The 23,949-nt window shown below is 43.1% G+C and overlaps 1 protein-coding gene across 3 annotated transcripts in view; it reads right to left on the reverse strand.

Annotated features, from left to right (window-relative positions):
* PDS5B (PDS5 cohesin associated factor B) overlaps positions 1-23,949 on the reverse strand; it is a 263,572-nt gene that overhangs the window by 3,193 nt on the left and 236,430 nt on the right. For 2 of the 3 annotated variants that reach the window (XM_054015327.1, XM_054015326.1), the window contains exons 26-34: positions 23,743-23,857; positions 22,928-23,060; positions 20,862-20,981; positions 20,469-20,531; positions 17,672-17,817; positions 14,577-14,682; positions 7,884-8,326; positions 7,678-7,779; positions 3,881-4,022 (exon numbers count right to left, since the gene is read on the reverse strand). In XM_054015327.1, coding sequence (XP_053871302.1) covers positions 3,881-4,022; positions 7,678-7,779; positions 7,884-8,326; positions 14,577-14,682; positions 17,672-17,817; positions 20,469-20,531; positions 20,862-20,981; positions 22,928-23,060; positions 23,743-23,857 — 1,370 coding nt within the window. The remainder of the gene's footprint in view (positions 1-3,880; positions 4,023-7,677; positions 7,780-7,883; positions 8,327-14,576; positions 14,683-17,671; positions 17,818-20,468; positions 20,532-20,861; positions 20,982-22,927; positions 23,061-23,742; positions 23,858-23,949) is intronic. The other variant, XM_054015328.1, reaches the window with a different exon arrangement.

Here is a 23,949-nt window from a genome sequence, read left to right on the forward strand (position 1 = left end):
CCTTGAAGTCGTCAGGAGGGCTGGCACTGGAGGGCTCCGTGACTGCTTCGTCAGGGGATGACTAGGAGTACTGAACCCGTGAATGGAGGGCTTGTTCCTCCTCCTCCGCTGGGGAGAATGAGTTAGGTGTAGGTGCAGCCTCCTGAACCTCGGACACCGGGTGTCTCTCTGGCACAGGGCCTGCTGCCGATGATCACAGGGCTACACGGCCCTGACCGACGAGTTAGCTGAGGGGGGCAACGCCATGACTGGACCCCCCCAGGTACTCCAACATGGCCACTGAGCAGGCCACTGTCCTGGTTATCACTGTCCTGATGTCGCTACTGGCTCGGCTACCTCGCCACTGAGGTTGGGGTGATGGGCTGAAACGCCCCTCGGTTCTGGAGGAACCACCCTCTGGAGACCACAGAAGGGCTGTCAAGGCCTGAGTTTGCCTTAAGACCACTGACACTGGAGATCGGTGTCTTGGGGACCGGTACCAACAGCACGGTGAGCGGGTGCAGTGCCGGGGAGATTGGAAGCGGGAGGGAGATCATTCCCACGGCGTCGGTGACCAGGAACAGCATCAGGATGAGGACCTCTGGGACTTTGATAATAGGACGACGGGTGGCTTTCCCTTGATGAATCACATCGCAACAGGGGCGACCACGACACTGGAGACCGAAGAGAAGTTTGCGATGATCTAGATGATGGTACTGGTGTCCATCAGTGTGGAAGTGGACAGCGCGCCATTGTCTCAAGGGATCGGCAGTGCTCCACTGCTCCTTGGGGAACCTTATCGACTGGCTTGAGGAGCCTTAGTTGAGGCCTGCAGCACTGGTTGTGCTGTCAGCATGGGTGGAGGTTTGAGTTCCTTCAGCGCCTGAGTTCATGAAGGTGTCGGTGCCAGCAAGAGAGTCGGTCCCGTACCACTCGCTGAAGTCAGAGGAGGACCTTTCCCCGGGTTAACAGCCTCAGCAGCAGATGGTCGACTGTGGGGCTCCAGTGTGGATAAGCGATTCGGGGCAGGCTCTTTGCTCACTGCCACCTTCTTCGTCTGCGCCGGGAAGCTGTGTTTTTTAGCCCTTTTCTTAGGTACCAGCAACTAAGAATGGTGCCAGGGGTGCACTTTGCGCTGATGTCGAGGTGCTGGTTGACTTATGCCGGGTGGATTCCATAAGAAGAGCCCGGAGCCTGATATCCCTCTCCTTCTGGGTGCAAGGCGAAAAGTTCTTACAAATCTTGCACCTCTCTAACGTGTGCTTCCCCCAGGCACTTGAGGCAGCTGCCATGGGGGTTGCTAACAGGCATAGGTGTGTTACAGGAATCGTAGGGTTTAAAGCCCAGAGACTGGGGCATGTCCCACTGGGGGCGAAGTCCCCACTGGGACCCAATTCTAACTACAACACTTAACAGGTACTTAACAGTAAAGATAATGATGTAGAAGCCTAAAGGCACAAAGTCCAAGATAAGGAAAACTGCAAGTCCTTGACGAGCAAGGAAAGGCACTCCAACTGACCACCACAGGCAGTAAGAAAGAACTGAGTGTGCATAGGGCCGGCAGCGCTTGATATACCAGTACATAAGCGCTGCACTCAAGGGGGTGACACAGCCGGCCCTACAGATACCACTAAGGTAAAAATCTCCAATGACTGCGCATATGGGCACGCGCACACCTACAATGAAATCAACATGAGCAAACACTCGAAGAAGAACTTCTGTTCAATTTACTGAGCTCCTTAAAGTAGCTAGATGGTTTGTTATGAAAATATGCAAAAACAGTAGAACATCCGCGGCTCAGCCCTTCAACTCGGGACGGTATCCTCAGAGACGTCCAGAGAGGGTAGATGGGCACTGAGCGAAGGCTTTCCACGGGATCGGGGGCCCGACTGGTGCGGCGCCCCCAGTACCGGAAGCGTCATGATGTCGCACGCGGCCTGAGCTGCCTCCAGCATTGAAGGCATTCTCACCTCTGGCGAGGCGCGCGTGGACGGCACCGGACTACTCCGCTCTACCCGAGTCGGAGGTCTCAGTCCCGATGGGGATCGTGGGCTGCCCAACGCGGGTCTAGCCTCCCCCCGATCTTTCTCCCGGCACCACTGAGTCTTCCCTTGCTTCTTAGAAGGGGAATGGTGCCAGCTCGTCGACGAGGCCTCGCTGCGCACCGACGACGCGGTACAGGGCGCGGAATCACGACGGCGCGCCTGGGGCGCTTCGCTGCACGCTGAGGACGAGGTGCCCAGCATGGGGTTGACTCGGCGCGTCGGTGCCGGGGTCAACGCTGACTCCATTAGGAGAGCTCGGAGTCGGATCTCACGCTCCTTTGTTCGGGGCTTGAAGGAGCGGCAAATTTTACACTTCTCACTAATGTGAGTCTCGTCAAGACAGCGAAGACAAAGTATGTGGATCGCTTCTGGGCATAGGATTGCGACAAGAGTCGCACGACTTGAAGCCTGGGCCACGGGGCATGCCCTGAGCGCAGCACTAACAGAGAAAAGTTCCACAAGTAACCTCAGGGAAAGCTGGATACTACTAAGGCTAGAATTGCTGCAGCAAAACTAGAGCACAAGTTCCGACTACCTTCACTGACAGCAAGAAGGAACTGAGGATGGGGGGAGCACGCAGCCCCCTTTATGGCGCGATATGTTGGCGCCACTCCAGGGGTCGCAGCGGTGCTCCCCCACTACAGAGGGAAAAACTTCCATTACCGGTGCACATGGCGAGCACGCACACCTACTGTGGAATAGACAGGAGCAACACATCTTGAAGAAGAACTTGATGTCCCCAGTATACCTAATCTTAACTATTAAGGCTCATTTTTTTTCCTGGCAGAAAACTAGGAAATACGATTTAAAAATTGTTAACTTAGAGATAATGTTGCCTAAATAATATAATCCTTATGCAAATATACATGCTTTAGCGTTACCATTAAAAAAAATCGAAGTTAAAAGGACTATCGCTAAATTCCACAAATATTTTATTACTCTTATATTTCAGACATTCAGCTAGTGACATTGATCATGAAAAGACCACCTTAAAACATCCTCTTACACACAAGGCAAACAAGCACACCCACTTAAAAAAATATACATCACCAATATAGGTACATATTTGAATATTTATGATGTACAGGTTTATATTGAAGGAGTTCATACATATAGCTAATTGAAAAACAAGATTTCCATTGTATGGGAAATTCTGAATTTCAACATTTGTCTTCATCCCAAATCTGGATGTAAAGTCAAAATGTTGAAATTTATAGTGGAATAAAAAACATTCTGAAAATTTTTATTCATAAATGTCAAAATGTTTCATTTTAGGGCATTAATCTGCATATGCCTGAGCCACTGCAATACTTCATGGGAGTTATTGGTCAGATCATGTTCCCAATTTTCCCAGGGGCTAGGTTCCCCAACTGAACCACATCTCCCACAATCACAAGACTCCCAGGATGTCTGACAATCTCTCCTTCCCTCTGGCCCAGGTGCATCATAGGAATTCCATGACTGTGATGTATCACGGGAGATGCAGTTTGGCTGGTGTGTCCTGCGAATGGAGGTAAGAAGCACATGAATTACAACTCCCATGAGGCATCACAGCAGCTCAGGCAAATGCTGAGATTAATACGGTCTTGAAACAAAATTTTTGGAAACTTACGGAAAACTGAAAGCGTCTGACAAAAATCGACAATTTTCCCATACAAAATTTCAATTTCGCAGAATTCCTATTTTTCACCAAAAAACACTCATACTTCTAAGTAGAGCTGGTGAGAATTTTCCATATCTTGAGAGCTAAAATATACGCTATCAGAGTCTGAAAAGTGAGTTTTTGCTCGTCAACATTAGGCATACAGAGAGGTACCAGATAGATCTACAGAACACATTTCAAACATGTATCTTACACTGATCGTGGAAACTTCCTCTTCCTCCATTACTTCTTCTTGGGGAATGTCATCACTGATAGGAGAACTGCCCTGAAATATATCCATCTCTTCACTAGATTCATTTTCTTTACTTGCTGCTTGTTTGGTGCGTCCAGCACGGCTAAAATTAAAAATCACAAATTAATTTTACAGCACATGGGTCTTTAAGCACACAAACTCTGCAATGGAAAAGCACTTCCAGCTAGCCTTTTAAACAGTTGTTCTTAATTTGCTTCCTGTAAAACTTATAGTAGATGTGCCCACCTACTTTTTATCTGCAACCAGAGGGTAGAAATTCTATTAGGCTGAGTGATTTTGCAACCAAAATTACTCCAGGATAATATATCAGGAGTACAAGATATTTATGAGGCCAGACTATTAATACGTTTAGGACTATTTATGTTGAGCTTAAATTTGATATATTTTTCTTCCCAACACCTTAAGTCAAATTGCAGGCCAAGGGGTGTGTTTTTTTTTCTTATCAATAACCCTTATGAAATGATAGATGTATCTCAGTTATATTGTTGGTTTCATGGTTCTCAGGTACATCACTGGTTTTGTGGTAAAATGAAAGACATGGGAGAACACTTTTCACAAAGCAATCACTCCATATCTGATCTTTCAATACTTGTCCTCAAGGGAAACCTGCACAACACCTTCAAAAGGTATGTTTAGGAACTTTGCTAGACACCAAAAAACATGGACTTTATCACTGGTTTTATGGCTTATTATGAAATTTTGTAATATACACCTCTACCCCGACATAACGCGATCTGATATAACATGAATTCGGATATAACGCAGTAAAGCAGCGCTCAGGGGGTGGGGGTGTGCTGTGCACTCCGGCGGATCAAAGCATGTTCGATATAACGCGGTTTCACCTATAACGTGGTAAGATTTTTTTGGCTCCCGAGGACAGTGTTATATCGGGGTAGAGGTATATCACATGGCCTGTGACCCTTAATTTCCCACTTCAATCCCTTTATGCATAACACTAACCCCCAATTGCCCATATCATTTCGAGTGGCCACCTCCAAAATGCATTAAACCTTCCGCTTAGCAATCTGATTTTTTTGTTCCTAAGTGAAGTACTTTGCACGTCTCTATTGAATTTCATATTAATTCTCCAATTCGTCCAAGTCCCTTTGAATGCTAATCCTGTCCTCCAAAGTGCTTGCAATCCATCCCAGTTTGGAGTCATCCACACATGCATGCTCTGCACTCCATTATCCAAGTCATTTTTAAAAATACTGAATAGTATCAGACCCTGGACTCACCCCTGCAGGTCCTCTCTAGATACATCCTCCCAGTTTGACAGTGAACCATTGATAACTACTCTTTGAGTATGGTCATTCAACCAGTTGCTCACCCACCTGTAATTTCATTTCCCTTCATTTACGACATTTGCCTAGTTTGCTTATGAAACTGTCATGTGGGACTGTGTCAAAAGCCTTACTAAAAATCAAGATATACCATGTTTACTGTTTCTCTCCTATCCAACAGGCCAGTAAGCCTGTCAAAAAAGGTTGGCTTGGCATAATTTGTTTCTGACAAATCCATACTGGCTATTCCTTATAACACTATTATTCTCTAGGTGATTATAAACTGATTGTTTAATCATTTATTCTAGTATCTTCCCAGGTATCAAAGTCAGGCTCATTGGTCTATAATTCCATGTATGCTTTCTTCCCCTTTTTAAAGATAGGTATTATGTTCGCTGCCTGCTAAACCCAGGATTGTGAGTTCAATCCTTGAGGGGGCCATTTAGGGATCTGGGGAAAAACAAAACAAAACAAAAAAAAACTGTCAGGGACAGTGCTTGGTCCTGCTAGTGAAGGCAGGGGACTGGACTCGATGACCTTTCAAGGTCCCTTCTAGTTCTATCTCCATATATTTATTTATATACACCTCTACCTCAATATAACGCTGTCCTCGGGAGCCAAAAAATCTTACCGTGTTATAAGTGAAACCGCGTTATATCGAACTTGCTGTGATCCACCGGAGTGCACAACTCCGCCCCCCCCGGAGCACTGCTTTACCGCGTTATATCCGAATTCGTGTTCTATTGGGTCGCGTTATATCGGGGTAGAGGTGTATTAACCTTTTTAGTGAAGACTGAAACAAAACAGCCATTCTTGATGTCAGCCTTCTTGAGGTCATCAGTTATTAGCTCTCCTTCCCTGGCAAGTAGAGGACCTACACTTTCCTTAGTCTCTCTTGCTCGCAATGTATTTAAAAAACTTGTTCTTACTTCCTTTTATGTCCCATGCTCCTTTTATGTCCCATGCTCTAGCCTTTCTGATTTTGTCCCTACAATCTTGTGCTATTCTTTTGTACTCCTCTTTGGCAATTCATCTATGTTTACACTTTTTGTAGGATTCTTTTTTGATTTTCAGGTAATTATAGAGCTATTTATGTAGCCATATTGGCCTCTTACTACTCTTCCTATCTTTACTTCACACTGGGATAGTTTGCAGTTATGCCTTTAACACTTTAACCTGAGGAACTGCCAAGTCTTGTGAACTCCTTCATCCCTTAGATTTTCTTCCTATGCGACATTACATTCCAGTTTGCGCCCCCCGCCATTGTTTTTATTCTGCAGCTCTTCCTTTTTTCTTTCCTTAGACTCATGAAATCTATAATTTCATGATCACTTTCACCCAAATGCCTTCCTTCTTCAAATTTGCTACCAATTCCTCCCTGTTAGTCAGAATCAAGTCTAAAATGGCCGTCCTGGTTATTTCCTCCATTTTCTGGAACAAAAAGTTGTCCCCAATACGTCCCAAGAACTTACTAGAAATTTTGCGTTTTGCCATACAACTTTTCCAACCAATGTCTGTGTAGCTGAAGTCCCACATTACTAAAAGGTCTTATGTTTTGGCTATTTCTGTTATTTGTTCTAGAAACGCCTTATCCACCCCTCCTTGTATTGATTCGGTGGTCTACAGTAGACTCAACCATGATTTCACACCCATCTTTGATCCCTTTTAATTTTACCAATCTCACCTTCTTCTGGACCTCAGACAAGTGTATACATTCTTGTTGTATGATGCAACAGCCCTCCCTGTCCTTCCTGAACAAACTATATGCCTCTATACCAGGGGTGGCCATACTTGCTGAACATCTGAGCCACATATGATAATCTTCATAACTTCAAGAGCTGGGCACACCTGCCAGTGCTCAGGGCTTCAGCCCTGCAGGGCTGCCAGCCAAGGTTTGGGGCTACCCTGCGGGGCTGAAGTCCCAAGCCCCACCACCTTGCTGCATGGCAGAAGCCCTGCCAGTCTGGTAGGTGGAGAATGGGGTTGTCTGTGTGTGTGTGGGGGGGGGGGGGGAGGGAGGAGAGGGGGGACATGGTGGGCTCCGCGAGCCTCACTTTAACTGTAAAAGAGCCACATGTGGATCATGAGCCAGGGTTTGGCCATCCCTGCTCTATACTAATATTCCAGTCATTAAACTTATTCCACCTAGTCTCTGTGATGCCAATTAAATAATAATTTAGCTTATGTACTAATATTTCCAGTTCTTCCTCTTTATTCACCATACTCCTGTCATATATATTGACTGAGCTTCAGATACCTACAGTTCTACAGGTAACTACGGAGAAGTGAGGTAAACCACGTGCCCTAAGACCTTCAAGAATAGTAACTCTCTGTAGACTGTAGCACATCTTGTATAAAAAATATTAACCACAGAGATGGTCTCCAAGTGGCTAAAGCCTGACCTTTCAATAGGAAGGCTAGACGAAAATTCAGAAGGTTACATTCAGAACTTACCCTTTTTTTTGCTGCGATGGTGGTGTTTTTGGTGGCCTTCCTCGTCTTTTCTGTGGTGTAGACTGTGTTGATTCAACTGCACTAGTTTCAGATGGTTCTACTCTGTTTTGAGGGAGACCCAAATTGCAAAATATCAAATTATAATTAATATCCAAGGTGTGTGGGGTTTTTTTTTTAGAATGCACTTTATAAGAAAAGAGACACACCTTTGTTGCGCTCTTCTTGGTGTCCTGTATTGCCTGCCTTTTGGCTTCTGTTCCACGTTTTCACTTTGCCCTTCCTCCTCCTCCTCTTCCTCCACTGCTGATGCTACGGGCACTGCTTTTTTTCTGCCCCTTTTAGATGTCTTTGCTGTTGGTTCTTCCTTTGGTGTATCCCCACTAGCTGCTTTAGGAGGTCGTCCTCTTCTTCCCTTCTTTGGTGGACTGTTTTGTTCATCCTCACTTTCTAATACATCTTCCTTTAGCCTCTTTTCCTCTGGCCACTGTGGTTCATCAGATTCTGAAACAACTGCAGCTCTCTTCCTCCCCCGCTGACTCCCTCTAAGTTTCTGTTCCTGCCCCAATTTATTCAGGTCATCTATGCCCAACTTCTCTTCTGAGTCTGTGATGGTTGCTTTCTTTCTACCTCTGGGCTTCTCCATCTCTGACTGAAAAGACAGATTAGGTTACTTTTTTTAAATTCAACATTTTAATGATCTTATTTGACTAAAGTGATTTTCAATCCATGAAAAAAGTAATTTATGGCAATTTTTCACCTTCAACAAATAAAGCCTTAAAGTTAAGGTATTAGAGTAAGATCTTGCACCACACTTCAAATACCTTTGCAAGGGTATATATATATTGACAATGTTGACAAGATGACAGAAAATATTCTAAGGAAGCCGGCTATTAAGGCCTACCAATATGTGGGGTCTTGCTCACTTGGATTCTCAGCTGTGAAAATATGCAAGTAACTGGATAATTAAGACATTGCAAAAATACCCATAATCCCATTCTTTAATGGTGGTAAAGGACCAAGATATAGTATCTTGCCTGGTTTTGTATAGGAGGAGCTTGCAGAAAATAGGTTACTTAAAATGATATGTAAATTATGTTCACCAAATACAGTATTCCGAGTTTCATACTTTTGGTGTTGGGCTCAGTATAGTTGAAAAATTATAACACTTGATCTCTCTACCTATACACAAGACTAGATTATATTTAGACCCCCCATCACAGAAAAGGGAGAGCATTCCAAAAGGAAACTTACATTACATCATTTTACACCAATAATACGTTTAGTAAAGCAACATCATCATTATATTGCAATCCAAATATAATGCTTAAATGCATACGGACATCTGCTCTGTCCCCATTTGGTTGAGAGCAGTCATGTTCACCAGTATGTCATTCATATACAGATTGGACATTTCTCCTTTCAAACTACCCTGTGAAGACTTAAATTAGTAATCAGAGAGTTTATGAAGAGAAGTCTCTGCTCTGGTACCCCATCTTTGCTCAAGAAAAAGGTGGAAAGTCCAGTCAGTGAGAAGGAGTTGTGAGAAAGAACAGGGAAACCTACAGGATGAGATTAACTAGAAGAAAATGACCTGGTTACTGTTTTTAAAAAAAAAAAAAAAAAAAAAAAAAGGTTACTACCCTTTCCATAACTATTGTTCTTTGCGATGTATTGTACATGTCCATTCTATTGTAGCTCTCTGTGTGCTCCAGTGCACAGTTGGAGAGTTTTCCCTTTGCAGTATCAGTTGGGGCAACATGAGCACCTCACACACAGTGCACAGGCATAAAGGGCAGAGCCACCCTGACACCTCTCACTACCAGATAGATTCTGATAGAGAGGGGAAGAAGGGCGGGTTGTAGAATGGATATGTGCAACATCTCAAAGCACAACAGCAAGAGAAAGCTTACTAACCATTTTTTACAGTGACCAGATCATGTTTTCTCAGCTTAGTCATGTATATCTAGTTGTGGTTCAAGTTACCAGTCCAAATTCCAAAATAGAGGTGGGCTTGGAGTCTATTTGAACAGGGATTGGAGGACTACTTGTCCAAATCTGACATCATCTCTAGACTGTTGAGAGATCGTGTAATTAGAGGCAAATTTATGACACGAAGACCAGGTTGCTGCTTTGCAAATGTCTAGTACAGGAATGTGAGCCAGAAAGACCGCAGAAGCTGCTTGGGACCTAGTTGAATGACCTAATGCTCTAGCTGGAAGCATCACATTAGCCAGCTGGTAGCATAAGTGATTACAACTGGAAATCCAAGGTGAGAGCCTTTGAGTAGATAGTGGACAGCCTTTTATTCCGTCTGCAAACACAATGAACAATTATGTCAAAGACCTAAAAAGGCTTGGTGCAGGCCAGATAAAAAGATAAAGCTCTTCCAACGTTTAGATTATGAAGCCTCTCCTCACCCTTACGGCCATGAGGCTTTTAGAAAAAGGTCAGCAAGAAGATACCTTGGTTAAATGAAAACTGGAAACCACCAAATGGAAGGGGGCGAAAGAAACTGCAACCTGTACCCTAGGAATATAGTGTTGCGGACCCAGCAGTCCGTAGTAATACGGAACCATTGCAGACTGAAGGCAGCTAAACGATTGGCAAACCTGAACTTTAGTAACTGGGGGGGGGTGGTGTGTCGCGCTTAACCTGGCAATAGGCCTGGCGACCCCCCGCAAGCAGTCAAAAACGCCACTTCCCTGGCCTCCTGGCCTTAGAGGGCCCCAGACGAGGGGCCAAACGGGATTGGCGTTGTGACCGGCACCTCTGCTCCTGCTGCTTCTTAGGCAGGAGCTCATATCTGCCCCGAGCCTTTGGAGCGGAGGTGTGAGGCTTGGGCTTGTCCTTGGCCGGCGGGACGTACAGGCCCAGCATCTGCAGGGTGGTACGGGAGTCTTTCATCCCGTGCAGACGGGTGTCTGATCAGCAAACAGGGCCCGACTGTCGAATGGAAGGTCCTGCATGATCGACTGGGACTCAGCCGATAGACCAGAGAGCGAAAGCCAGGACACCCTTCTCATGGAGACTGCCGCGGCCATTGAACGAGCGGTCGTGTCCGCTGCACCTGAGGCCGCCTGGAGCGCTGCTTTAGCCGCCATCGTACCTTCATCAACCAGAGCCCAGAACTCCTTCCTGTCCTTCTTGTGGAGGGAGGGCTCAAACTTCGAAAGGGATCCCCAAAGGTTAAAAATCATATCTGCTCAAGAGTGCCTGGTGGTTGGCCACTCTGAGCTGAAAACTCGCAGACGAATAAAACTTTCTTCCAAAGGAGTCCAGCCTGCGAGCATCTTTGTCCTTAGGGGTGGGAGCGGGTTGGCCATGTCTCTCCCGGTGGTTAACGGACTCCACCACTTGAGAGATCAGAGCTGGGTGAGAGTAGAAATACTTGTGCCCCTTCATGGGCACAAAGTACTTCCGCTCAGCCTTTTTGGAAATAGGACCGAGGGATGCAGGGGTCTGCCAGAGGCCAGTAGCGATATTGGCCACCCCTTGATGGAGCGGGAGGGCCACGCGCCCCGGCGTTGAGGAGGTAAGGACATCGCACAACGTGTCCGATGGTTCCTCCATCTCCTCAGCCTGGAGCTGGAGGTTTGATGCTACCCTCCTGAGAAGCTCCAGGTGGGCACTGAAATCCTCCTGAGAGACCGGAGGAAGGGCAGCCACAGAGTCATCCGGTGCCGAGGAGGTCGGTGCCGCGGTGTTGTCGGCACCCGGTGGTACCGGTAGCTCGATGTCCTGACCCTAGGCCCGAGTCGGTGCTGGAGGGTCGGTGCCCACTGCCTCATCACAGTGCCGAGGTGGTGACATCGGCTGGGCTTGGGACACTCCCGCCACGGAGCAGGGTCCCGGCGGTGCCCACTGGCACCACTGTCCCTGCCAGGGAACAGCCTGGCCCTGGGACGCAACGGGGCCCGGAAGGGCCGGCTAGTCCTGCAGCACCGAGCGGCTTGAGGAGGGGCGGCTGCGTGCCGAGGTGGAGGTCCGGGACGAACACACAGTGCCGTACAAACGGCTGGAGCAGTTCCAAACATAACGTCTACGCCCCTGGACAAGGACAGGTAGGAGTCAGGAGTGCTGTCTCTGTATTCCCTCCGACGCTCGAGACTACAACGCCTCGGTGCCTGGGACTCCCGTGACGAACTCCAAGCATGGCGCCTTCCACGGTGGGTGCCGGAGTATGAACATCGGTGCTGCCGCTGCCGAGACCTGTCCCTGTGGGCAAGGCTCGAAGACGAGCGGCGACGTCTTTTAGTGCCACCCCTACAGTCTCCCGGAGAAAAGGAGGTAAGCTCGCTCACAGATGACCCTGCTCACGGCGTGGAGGCGTGCCTTGGTCCGTGGCTCGGCCCTTCGACTCGAGACAGTGCCTCGATCTCAGAGATGTCTGGAAAAGGTTGATGGGCACTCAGCGGTGGCTTCCCACGGGATTGGGGGCCCAACTGAGGCGGCGCTCCCGGCACCGGAAGCATCATGGTGTCACATGTGGCCTGAGCTGCCTACGGCGTTGAAGGCATTCTCACCTCTGGCGAGGCGCGCGTGGAGGGCACCAGACTACTCCGCTCCACCCGAGTCAGAGGTCTCGGTCCCGATGGGGATCGTGGGCTGCCCAACGCGGGTCTGGCCTCACCCCGTTCTTTCTCCTGGCGCTGCTGAGTCTTCCCTTGCTTCTTAGAAGGGGAGCGGTGCCAGCTCATCGACAGGGCCTCGCTGCGCATCGATGAGACAGTACCGGGGGTGGAATCCGGACGGTGCATCGGAGGTGCTTCGCTGCGTGCCGAAGACGAGGTGCCCGGCGCTGGGTCGGCTCGACGCACTGGTGCCGGGACCAATGCCGACTCCATTAAGAGGGCTCGGAGTCGGATCTCATGCTCCTTCTTTGTTCGCGGCTTGAAGGAACGGCAAATCTTACACCTCTCACTAATATGAGCCTCGCCCAGACAGCGAAGACACTGAATGTGTGGGTCGCTTCTGGGCATAGAGTTGCGACAAGAGTCACATGACTTGAAGCCTGGGCCATGGGGCATGCCCCAAGCCAGGCACCAATGAAAGAAAGTTCAGCAAAACAGTTCAGTGAGACTGGACACCACTAAGGCTATAAACGCTGCAGCCAAGGCTGGAGCACAAAATTCCGACTACCTTCACTGGCGGCAAGAAGGAACTGAGGGTGGGGGGAGCACACAGCCCTCTTTATGGCGCGATATGTTGGCGCCACTCCAGGGGTCACAGCAGTGCTCCCCCACTACGGATGCTGCTAAGGGAAAAACTTCTGGCACCAGTGCATGTGGCGAGCACGCACACCTACTGTGGGATACACAGGAGCAATCACTCGAAGAAGAATGAAAACTGTTATGTACACTGTATGTCGATATTCAAGTGCACATGTAATTTAATAGCCATTGCTTTCTCCCTCACTTCTATAGTAAAAGGGGTGTTCTGAAACTTGGAGGTAGTTGACAAGCACTCTATCATCAAGGTAAAATTATCTGAGGGGACAGCAGACGTACATGTTTTAGCTAGCAATCTCTCCACACAAAGCAAAGTTCTGAGAATGATTGTCAATGAAAACCACAGCTATCTAACTTTGCCTTAATCAACTTAGATAGCAACAGGCATTCTCAGAGACCCAACCAAACACAAAGAATGGATGGCAGTCCATAAGGAGCACCCAGCTTTTGCTCAAAATGCTCTGGGAGACAAGCCTGAAATCCAGTTCTCTCACCAACAAAGAAATCTGAAAAATCAGTGATCAATTAAAAGGGCAATTAAGAGAGCAAGGCAGTCTGGAGTAATCAGCTTTCATACCACATGAAAGTGTTCAGGCAGACTGCTCCTTGTGCTGTGTAAGGATGAGACCAAATAATATTTCTTGGCCTCAGTCATACCTCTTCTGTGCAGCAGTACAAGTTATCTGTACAAAAGATGATCTGACTCTCGGTGGCTCTTCAGCCAATTCTTCTCCATTCGCAAGGCTTAGCTGTTTTAACTTCCAGAATTCTGTGTTATGCTATGGTGCCCTTTGGGCACCTGAGACAGCCAGGACACAGCAGATATTGGAGAGTCCTATCAACTCAATCAGTTGATAGAAGCTGTTAGCTGGAAAGGGAGGCCTGATTTGCCTCATCACCAGTGAAGAGACAACCAAAATATACGATAGTAAAGCATTAACACAGTAATAAAAATCGATACCAGGAACATGGATATGAAATATCCCGCTTATTTAGGGGAAAGAAAAAAAAAAATCAGACTAGGGGTGCATTTTCAAACTTCTCAGTAGGGTTTACCCAGTATCTTAGCCAGCCAAACTAGTCCCCAAAGCCAAGTCAAACATATGGTTAACCTTATGGGAGTTCTCCTTGATCTGAAAGGTAATCAAGCTTAATCTTCCATAGCTGGACTTGTTATGCAGTGCTAACAATAGCTAGGGTCACCTTTAAGCACAAATTAGAGCAAGCAACTGCTAGGGACGGTGAGCAAATCTGCAATTCACATACCTGTCCAATTTCTTTCCAACAGGTTTTGAGCACAAGGCAAAGCATGCACCAATTCTCACTAGTCTAGCTCCTCTAAAGCCTTCAGTCCCAACCCTTGTTGGTAATCTGCAAATCTTACTGCTAGCCTTTATGGTTTGGTTAGTAACAGAAAGCAAAGACAACTCACACAAACGAAACAGATATGTTAAGTAAGAAGGTGCCTTTTTTTTTTGTAAACAGTCCTATTTCATATCATAACCACATTGACCATCATGGACATTAGCTCAACTCCATGTAAAAGTGGGAGCTTACAAAACTACATTAGTTAATGTTTGTTATAAGGACTGTATACACTTATTTGTTCAATGTTCAATTAATTAAGTTTAAATTTAATTGAAATAGCTGCAATACAACCACGCAGCTCACCCTTACAAGATCAGAGTCGTCCCTCTTGTCAGTTTTCTTTCCTGGTAAAGGTGAAGCCATCGTGAAATCTTCATTTTCACTGTGGTCCATCTCAGTACTGTCAAGCCTATCAACGCAGACATTTATCATCACTTAATATCAGGAATGCAGTAACATAATTTTAATGTGATTGCTTGGATCTAAACTGTCAAATTGGCAGCAGCTTTGTCTACATAATAAATCTAAAAAAAAACAAACAAGAGCAAACTGAGCATACCTTTAGTTATTTTTCAGATCACCTATCACTGGCAATATCATAACGGGTGACTTATAAAACACCTTTTTTATGGTTTTTCCTCAGCATTTTTGCAATTACTGAAGAAATCAGTTTTAATAAGAGTCAATCACCCAGGCCATCCTCTGTCTTTGATTCAGCAGTGAAGACATAATGCTCAGTTTATGACATCCCAATCAGGCTGATGTCAAATAAATTCAATACTTCTGTGACACAACGCAGAAAAGATTAAGCATCCTGCAGGATAAATGACCCAAATTCAACCTTTAGGGACATATTGGTAGATAATGTTTGTGTTTTTACATACATATTGTTAGCGGTTAACAATGTAACCAAACGGTTCCTGCCTGTGCTATATTCTGTTCATTCAGAGATCAACTTTTTTCCCCTAAGTTTTCCTCATGTTAAATTCCTCTTAAACCACGCATTAAAAATTCAAATTCTGAAATAAGAATTTAGCTTAATAGCTGCATAATACATTAATCAACAAGACTAGAATTCAGAAGATGATTGAGCTCTAAGCCAGAAAAGGTTTGGCAAAGTCATTCAACTTCGGTTACTGGAGCTGACACATGGCAGTACGTCGCATCATAGCATAAATTGTCACTCCCAACCAAAACAAAGATGTTGATGGCAAACTGGGGGGCACTGAAACACAGTGATGAGAATTTTTAAAAATAATAATTTCAAGACTTAACATTCTTAATCCTGCACCATCTAAATGATGGAATAAATAATTCATTTAGCTTCACAGATGATAAACATAATAAACTTGTGTGACGTTATTGATATACTCTGGGACCATATAGATCATTGTTGCAACCAAGGTCCTGTAGTGGCACCCAGATCTTGTGTAAAGGGGGTCAAATGGGGTGTCTAAGACAAGGCTATGGTTTACTGGTTATAATTATGCTGTCTATATGTATGTATCAATTTTGTAGTTGAAGTTAGGAATATTGGCTCTATACTGTCTGTATTTCAAACTTAGGCTATGCTGCTGGGTGACATCCCAGACAACATGGTGTTAGCTCTGCCTAGCCTGCTTGATGGCCCATTAAGGACCATCAGCTATACAATGGACCCATTGAGAGAAGGCAGATACGCCTTGTAACTCAGCAAAGTATGCAGGGACTGGCCCATGTGACTCCAGACTCCATTTTGCTGTAATTTTCCACGGTAAGAACAAAGGTGTTCTTACACCTGGAAAAGACTATATAAGGCTGATGCCTCATCTCCATCGGGTCTTCAATCCTGCTTCATACCTCTGGAGGAACTTTGCTACAAGCTGAAGCTTTGAACAAAGGACTGAGGACCCATCCCAGCGGGGGATGTATTCCAGAGACTTGATTTGAACCTGCAGTTTATTCCATCGCTGCTGCAAGCCTGAACCAAGAACTTTGCCATTACTGTATGTAATTGATTCCATTTAACCAATTCTAACTCTCATCTCTATCTTTTTCCTTTTATGAATAAACCTTTAGATTCTAAAGGATTGGCAACAGCGTGATTTGTGGATAAGATCTGATTTGTATATTGACCTGGGTCTGGGGCTTGATCCTTTGGGATCAGGAGAACCTTTTTCTTTTACTGGGGTATTGGTTTTCATAACCATTTGTCCCCATAACGAGTGGCACTGGTGGTAACACTGCAAACATTGCACAATTGTTTGGGGACAAGAAGTGAAGACTATCTTATCTAATAGAGCAAAGGGATAATTTAGGTATATGTGGAATATAGTTCCTTATTCTAAGATATGGTCTGAAGACTGTCGTAGTTATTCCTACTCTTAGAAAAAAGTGCCAATGAGATCTTTAATGGACAGGAGTGATCAAGAGCTCAGTTTTATATTTCATCTCAAAGACTATATACATATACTGTGTTGCAATGTCCTGCCATCATGCTGGTAGATTGGTTCAGTACTGATTACAAAGGGGAGTGATAACTATTGAGTCATTAGCATCCTTTTGTGCAGTATTTTGTTTTTTCCTTGGAGGTCTCCATTCAAGTACTGACCAAGCTTGGTCCTGTTCAACTTGTAAGATCTGATGAGATTACAGTCCAGGCTATACATTTTGTAGAATTGCAACAATGAGAAGACTGCTCAACAATCTGAATCTAGCTATATTATTAGCCTAACAGACTGAGTTTACTCACTGGAGCAGGGAAGAAACTGACTTCCAGTCTGTCTTCAGTGAAAAACTATTTCCATATACTACTTGTATTTCTTCTTAATTGTTGTTCAACATGGTGCTTCCAGCAGGTGCTCCAATATATGCAATCAATCACCCTCATCAACCGCTCACAAATTCTTTAGTTATAAACCACTGGTCACATTAAAACTAGTATTACAAATTAAAAGGTGATACGTTGTCAGGTGTCCAGAGGCAACGTATAATTCACCACCACAGGACAGTCTACCAAAAATCTTAGATCATGACAAAGCTCACACGTCCTTAAACTCTCAGACTCAATGGGAGATTATGATGATGTAGCTAGAATTACTGTTTACTACACAAGCTTGATGGGAACCCCAGATCTATAACTGAATGTGGGTTGCTTTTTATTTTACATTGTACATGATGATTTGAATTTAGCTTGCTTTCATGTAATGTGTTTGGACTGCTTTTTTAAAAAAAAAACATCTATTTTTATTGTGGTAGTAAGCCAAATTCTGGTTTCAGTTATACTAGTGTGCTGGTTATTCTGGATGTACACCAACACAAGAGAATAGAATTCAGTCTAGCACTTTTAACCATTATAGAAACCCTTGCAGCTTTCATAAAAATACTTGAGCATCAAAGCTGCACTGCTGTATACTCACCTCCCTTTGATCCTTCCTGGAGAGCTTGGATTTGAACTGCTGCTGGCATTGCTTACAGTTTCCATTCGTGAAGATTTGGATTGGGACTGTTTGCCTGCTGCCGAAAGAGGCTTATTAACTGCTCCAAGAACATTGGCTGCTTTGGGCTGAAACAAAAAATATTTTTTGTTATTTTAATCTACATATTTAGTATGTTACATACCTAGTCTCAAACATGTACTAAGCTTAAAATGTTTGCATGCAACCTGCACACATTCTACAATCACCAGTGTCTTTTTTTTTATTGGAACACAATTTACTTAAAAAGCAAAAATAAGACAAAAAAGTTACAACTGAAGCCAAATGGAAGGTGGCAGAGACTACAATTTCCATGAGGAAAAAATAGGTTCAGAAGCAAAACATTTGGGATGAAGTCCTGACCCCATTAAAATCGATGAGATTTTTGCTACGGACTTCAGTGAGATTAAGATTTCACCCGGGGAGCCAAAATTTCCAAACATGATTGGATCTTAGGTTAAAACTTCAATAAAGAGTGGTTTGATTTTCAGAGGGGCAGAGTATCTTCAGCTCCCACGGACTTTAATATAAGTTTAAGAGGTTAAGTCACTCTCAGCATTAAGCCACATACCTAGATGCCTAAATAGAGAGACAAATTTGAAAACCTGCTAGAGATAATACATATAAAAGAACATAACTCTCTTATGGATGACAGTATAATCCATTATTTTCCCGTTTCATTACAGGACTGTTTAATATTAAATCACTCCCTGACTCTAGCTGACTACACTGAATGATGAAGCTGTATAACATGCAAGCTTTACCAAAGACAGTTATCAGTGATTCTGTAGACAGAATGTGTGTCTTATGGAGGTGCTCGTTGTGCCTCCAAAGTTAAGGTTGAATTGAGTTTTACACTTACAGAAGGGATTCACTCCGTTGTGTATGAAGACCATAAAATATCCTTCCCACAACTGCGTTATTCTCTGTATATAGTATTAATTTCTCAGAATGTACAAGTAAATCTGTTACTTTATTTAACATCAATCAACAAATAGGTCCTTTAAGAAATTTAGCACCACTTCAGACCCCCTTTTGTCCTGAATGATCTTAGCAATGAGAAAAACTCCTCAAACTTCTCATACAGTTAAAACTCATTTAAATCTTGTGTATAGGCTACTTTTGAAGACATATGGTTATAATTAAGCTAAATTAACACCAATTGTTGTATTTAAGATTTGATTATAGGCAGGGCCATGTCAACAGGTCAGATCATTCTTAATTTAGCTCAGATATTAGATAACACAATTAAACATTACCATTCATCTGCACCCAATTTGCATGCAACAGTTCTATCTATTGTAATGAGAGAGATGGGACTCCTGTTAGAAGTTTTTACTGGTTGGTTACTTGGCCCCAATTGTTGCTTCTATGACCACTTGCTAGTTTGGGTATTGGTGTCTTGACTCCACTGTGCAAGATGCAGCACTGCCTGGGGAACTCAGGCAGAAACACGAAGGCAGCCCTTAGAGCAAGGGAGCCTTACAGGGGCTGGACTGGGCTCCAATCCAAAACTGGACTATAGATTCCTACATTATAGAATCATAGAAATGTAAGGCTGGTAGGGACCTTGAGAGGTCATCTAGTTCAACCCCTTGCACTGACGCAGGACCAAATATACCTAGACCATTCCTCAGGGGTGAAAGTAAGCCTCCCCCAGCCAGACCTTCTGCGCTGCCTGGCCCGCAGGCTATGATTTAAATCGCTGGACCCCAGAGCAGCTACCCCTTTTCCCCTCCCCGTCATCAGCAGCCTAGGGTCTCTACCGGGGACTGCGTGCGGCCCCGTACTGGTGGCCACTTCTTACCGGTATGCTGTACCAGCACATTTTCAGCTCTGCCATTCCTGACCATTGTATAAGGCCAGAAGGAACGACTGTGATCACCTACTCTGACTTCCTGCATAACACAGGACATAAAATGTCCCTGAATTAATTCCTGTTTGGACTAGGGCATATCTTTTAGAAAAAAAAACCCATCTTGATTTAAAAATTCAAATGATGGAGACTCCACTACAACCCTTTGTAAAATATTCCAATGGCTAATCATCACTTAAAAATTTGCACCTTTTTCCAATGGGAATTTGACTAGCTTCAATGTTCTGCCACTGGATCTTGTTATACCTTGCCTGCTAGACTGAAAAGCCCATTATCAAATTTTTGTTTCCCATATAGATATTTCTAGATTGTGATCAAATTATCCTTAAACCTTCTCTTTGTTAAACTACACTGAGATTCTAAAGTCCATCACTATAAAACATGTTTTCTAATCCTTTAGTCATTCTTTGAACCCTCACCAATTTATCAACATCCTTCTGGTGGAGACCAGAAATGGATACAGTATTCCAGTTGCACCAGTACCAAATACAGAAGTAATATAACCTCCTTACTCCAACTTGAGATTCCCCTGTATATTTTCTTAACATTGTTGCCATTATTTCTAGTTCATATTTCATAGAGTTTTAGTCTACTATAAATTTTTTTAGAAATATAACATTGTTCAAAAAAAAAAAAATCCCCAAACATTTTACAAGTTTGCTAAACTTTGTATTATCAGGAGACAACCACCTTACTGTTACGTGTTCTTCCCCCCCCCCCCCCCCCCCAGCTTCTGTCCCTGTTTTGTGGGATTTGTTTTTTTGGGGGGGCAGGGGACATGCCTCCTTTTGTGCCTGTGCAATGGTTAGCCTACTGGGAGAGTTTAGTTGAAAAAACAGATAGGTAATAATAAAAAAAACACACCTTTCCAGGAGTGAAAAAAGATTTCATTTCCGGAGGGAGATAATTTTTGGTATTACTGAAATTCTGCAAGCAAGGGAATAAAGAAGGAAAGAAAGGTCAATCAATAAACAAGTTATAAAAAATAGGTTTATGAAGTAGAACAGGCAATTAAAAAAAAAACTACTAAATTTTTTCAAACTATTTATGTTTTTTAAATGCTAAATCTGAACATTTAAGATACCACATGTGCATTGACTTGAGACATTATTGGGATCATAAGTAAAAAGAGACTATGTAAATTACAAGAGCTCTATCGTAATAAAACAGATGAAAACAACTAGTCTATTTAAATCTTTAGTGCAATTTAATTTGAAAAAAAAAAAAAAAAAATCCAACCAAAAACCTAAATTATACCTTGTCAGGCTGCGTGAAATATCGAGCTGGAAGTACTGGATCTTTAGGGGATTCCAAACTGTATGTTGTACTCTTTGACATAATGATATTCATTGCTACATCACAAACTGTGTAGAGTTTCTGTTACAAAATAAAAATGAGTTATTTTTTTTAAAACAGACTTGGCATCACCCTTAATTTTGACAGTAACAAGTATAAGTTCATTTGAAACTTTTAGCCACTTTAGAGGCATACTGGAAATTATTCAAAGTCCAAAGGGTTTCTTTGCTACCTGAGTGATCAAACTATCTGGTCAAACGGAGCTCATTCTTGTGGGGTCTCTACATTAGAAAACTGTACATTTCAAGATTAAATCCTGGTGTTCACACCTCAACTGCTAGCAGAGGACCTCACCCTCCCTGATTGAACTAACCTCGTTATCTCCATACTGATTCTTGCCTGCATATTTATACCTGCCTCTGGAAATTTCCATTACATGCGTCTGATGAAGTGGGCATTCACCCACGAAGGCTTATGCTCCAATACATCTGTTAGTCTTAAAGGTGCCACAGGACTCTCTGTTGCTTTCAGCCTATAATATGTCTACAATATATTCAATGCTACTGTAATGCTAATAATAAACACAATAATCTGGGAGATGTACGTAGTATAGAATACATATATTCCCACAAACAAAAGCCATCTTATCATTGTAATAGTTGTGAAGTACAACCTCCGCCCCCAACAAAATTCCTTACAAGTAAAGAAAAGTCCTGTTAAGTGAATTATCTTTAACATACATTATCCACACATCACATTAACTACTCTGTAATAGGCTCCACCTCTCCAAATTCCCACAGAAACAATACATACCAAATTCCTGCATCTCTCACTAACACAAAACCTTAATAGCAACCTCACACTTTTCCCATGTACATAACACATCACACACCTAACTAGTGCATGTCTACACTACATAAACAGAAATACTAAAGATTTTGCATTGTAGAAGGGGTGTCAAACTCATACTATGGGGAGGACTAAATTCTATTTTCAATTATGGTCCATAGGGTGCATGGGAGACATATTTAGGACTGTACACCCATTCCTCAATCCACAGAAGATCTCCCACTATGTCAATGGGAAATATTAGCAAAAACAAGGGTAGATGTTGGCTTTATGTAATACCTAATAAATGTGAAGTACAAAGTTTATTTGTTCAGTGACACACACTGACTACAGGGAGTTCATTCCTACATTCTTCCTCAATCCATCCATTAAAATGATTAGAACTGTATAGTTAATACTAAAATTTAAAATGTCATTTTTAGGCAAGAGAGTTAATACCCCAAATGAGATTATGGGGGTGACTGGGAGTCTGCAAACTCTCAATCACTGTTTCAGGCTATCTGCAGTAAAAGAAAGACACAATCAGTTTATACTCCGTTCATTTGGAAGGTGAGGTGTTGTGTGGGGTGTTTTTGTGCAACCGTGAGAGTTAAAACTTATTTAGGGAGAAAAAAAAATAAGCTTACATTCTTCAGAATCTGAATATACCATATCACGTGATTTACATAAACACATGAAGCGATCCAAATAACTGACATGTTTGTGTTATTAATGCAAGTTAGAGAAATTTGGTTTGTGCATATTTTTAAAATAAATGTTCAAGAAACTGCTTACTGGTACTACACTGCAATTTTTGAACATTGTTGCAAAGTAGAAAAGCCTCACATTATAGAACTTAACCCTAACTTGCCAGAACTTAAACTTCTATACCAGTAAAGATATTTTATGCATATTTAAAGAAAATGGTTTATTGAAACTAATTTTTAAAAGAAAGATAAAAGGCTCCTAACAATTCCAACTAGCTTCTGAAGAATATAGGCATCTACTGAAGCCAAGTAAAGTAACAGGACACCTAACCTAAACTAAGTCCATAGTTTTGATTCTTGTGTACAGAACACCTATTGCCTTCTATATATAATTCTATTGAGAAATATACATATTTTAAAATAGGCATCTAAAATGCCTCAGTTTCATGCTATTAGAATAAATAAGCAACTTTCACTAAAGGTAAAACATACTTCATTCATTTTTGGATCATCTGGTCCTTGAGCATCTTTTGTCTGCTTAATGTTTTCCACCATTTTTCTGATAAACGCATGACTATTATTTTCATTTTTAGACATCAGTATTTCCAGTATGAACCACAGGCACCTAAGGGGAAAAATGGTTTTCCTTATTAAGTACAGTAAGAAAAACTGTCAAAGAAACCTTGAAAAAGATCTAGTTTAAGAATACAGTTTACTTTAACTTGAATTCATCCACTGGTAAGTTTGGCTTTTGGGAATGAATTCATTTTCAAATTTTCTAAAGATACTAGGAAGGAATAACCAAACATAAGAACAGAAAAATGCATTACTGACATTGAACTGTCCCCAAATGAAACAGCCAATATGATCTAGGAATATTTAGTATTTTTTATACCAATTTAAGAAAATAATTACTCTTCATAATTATGTACGGGACAATTTATCATGGTATCTGTAACGTAAAAAGCTATCATGGAATTATCTCAGAAAGTGACAAGTTAGATCTTAGGCCATGTCTACACTTACAAGCTTACAGCAGCACAGCTGTACCGATACAGCTGTGCCACTGTAAAATCGCTTGTGTAACAGTGTTATGCCAACAAGAGGCCGTAGCTATGTCAGCAGGAGAGCCTCTCCTGCCGACACAGGACTGTGCACTCAAGCACGTATGCCACAAAATTCATGCGACTCATGGGGATTGTTTTTTCCACATCCATAAGCGACAAAAAATTTGCTGGCATACGTGTTAGCGTAGACATGGCCTTAGAAATCCTCGGAAAAAAGAATATCAAAGGAAATAGTCTTACTCTTTAATGTCCTTAAGTTGTTCAATATCCTGGACTTTCACATAATCTGGGTCATGTGCCAGAAGGTGGATAGTATATGGAACAACATATTCTGGTAGAAGTGACAATAGTTTTTCTGAAAGTATAGAATAGAATTAAAAAAAAAGGGAAACAGTTATGTTAGAAAGCTGTATATTAGTTCAGGATTTTTATTTTTATTTTTTTGCT

This window comes from Malaclemys terrapin, chromosome 1 (genome assembly GCF_027887155.1).
Source record: "Malaclemys terrapin pileata isolate rMalTer1 chromosome 1, rMalTer1.hap1, whole genome shotgun sequence".
Taxonomy (NCBI): domain Eukaryota; kingdom Metazoa; phylum Chordata; order Testudines; family Emydidae; genus Malaclemys; species Malaclemys terrapin.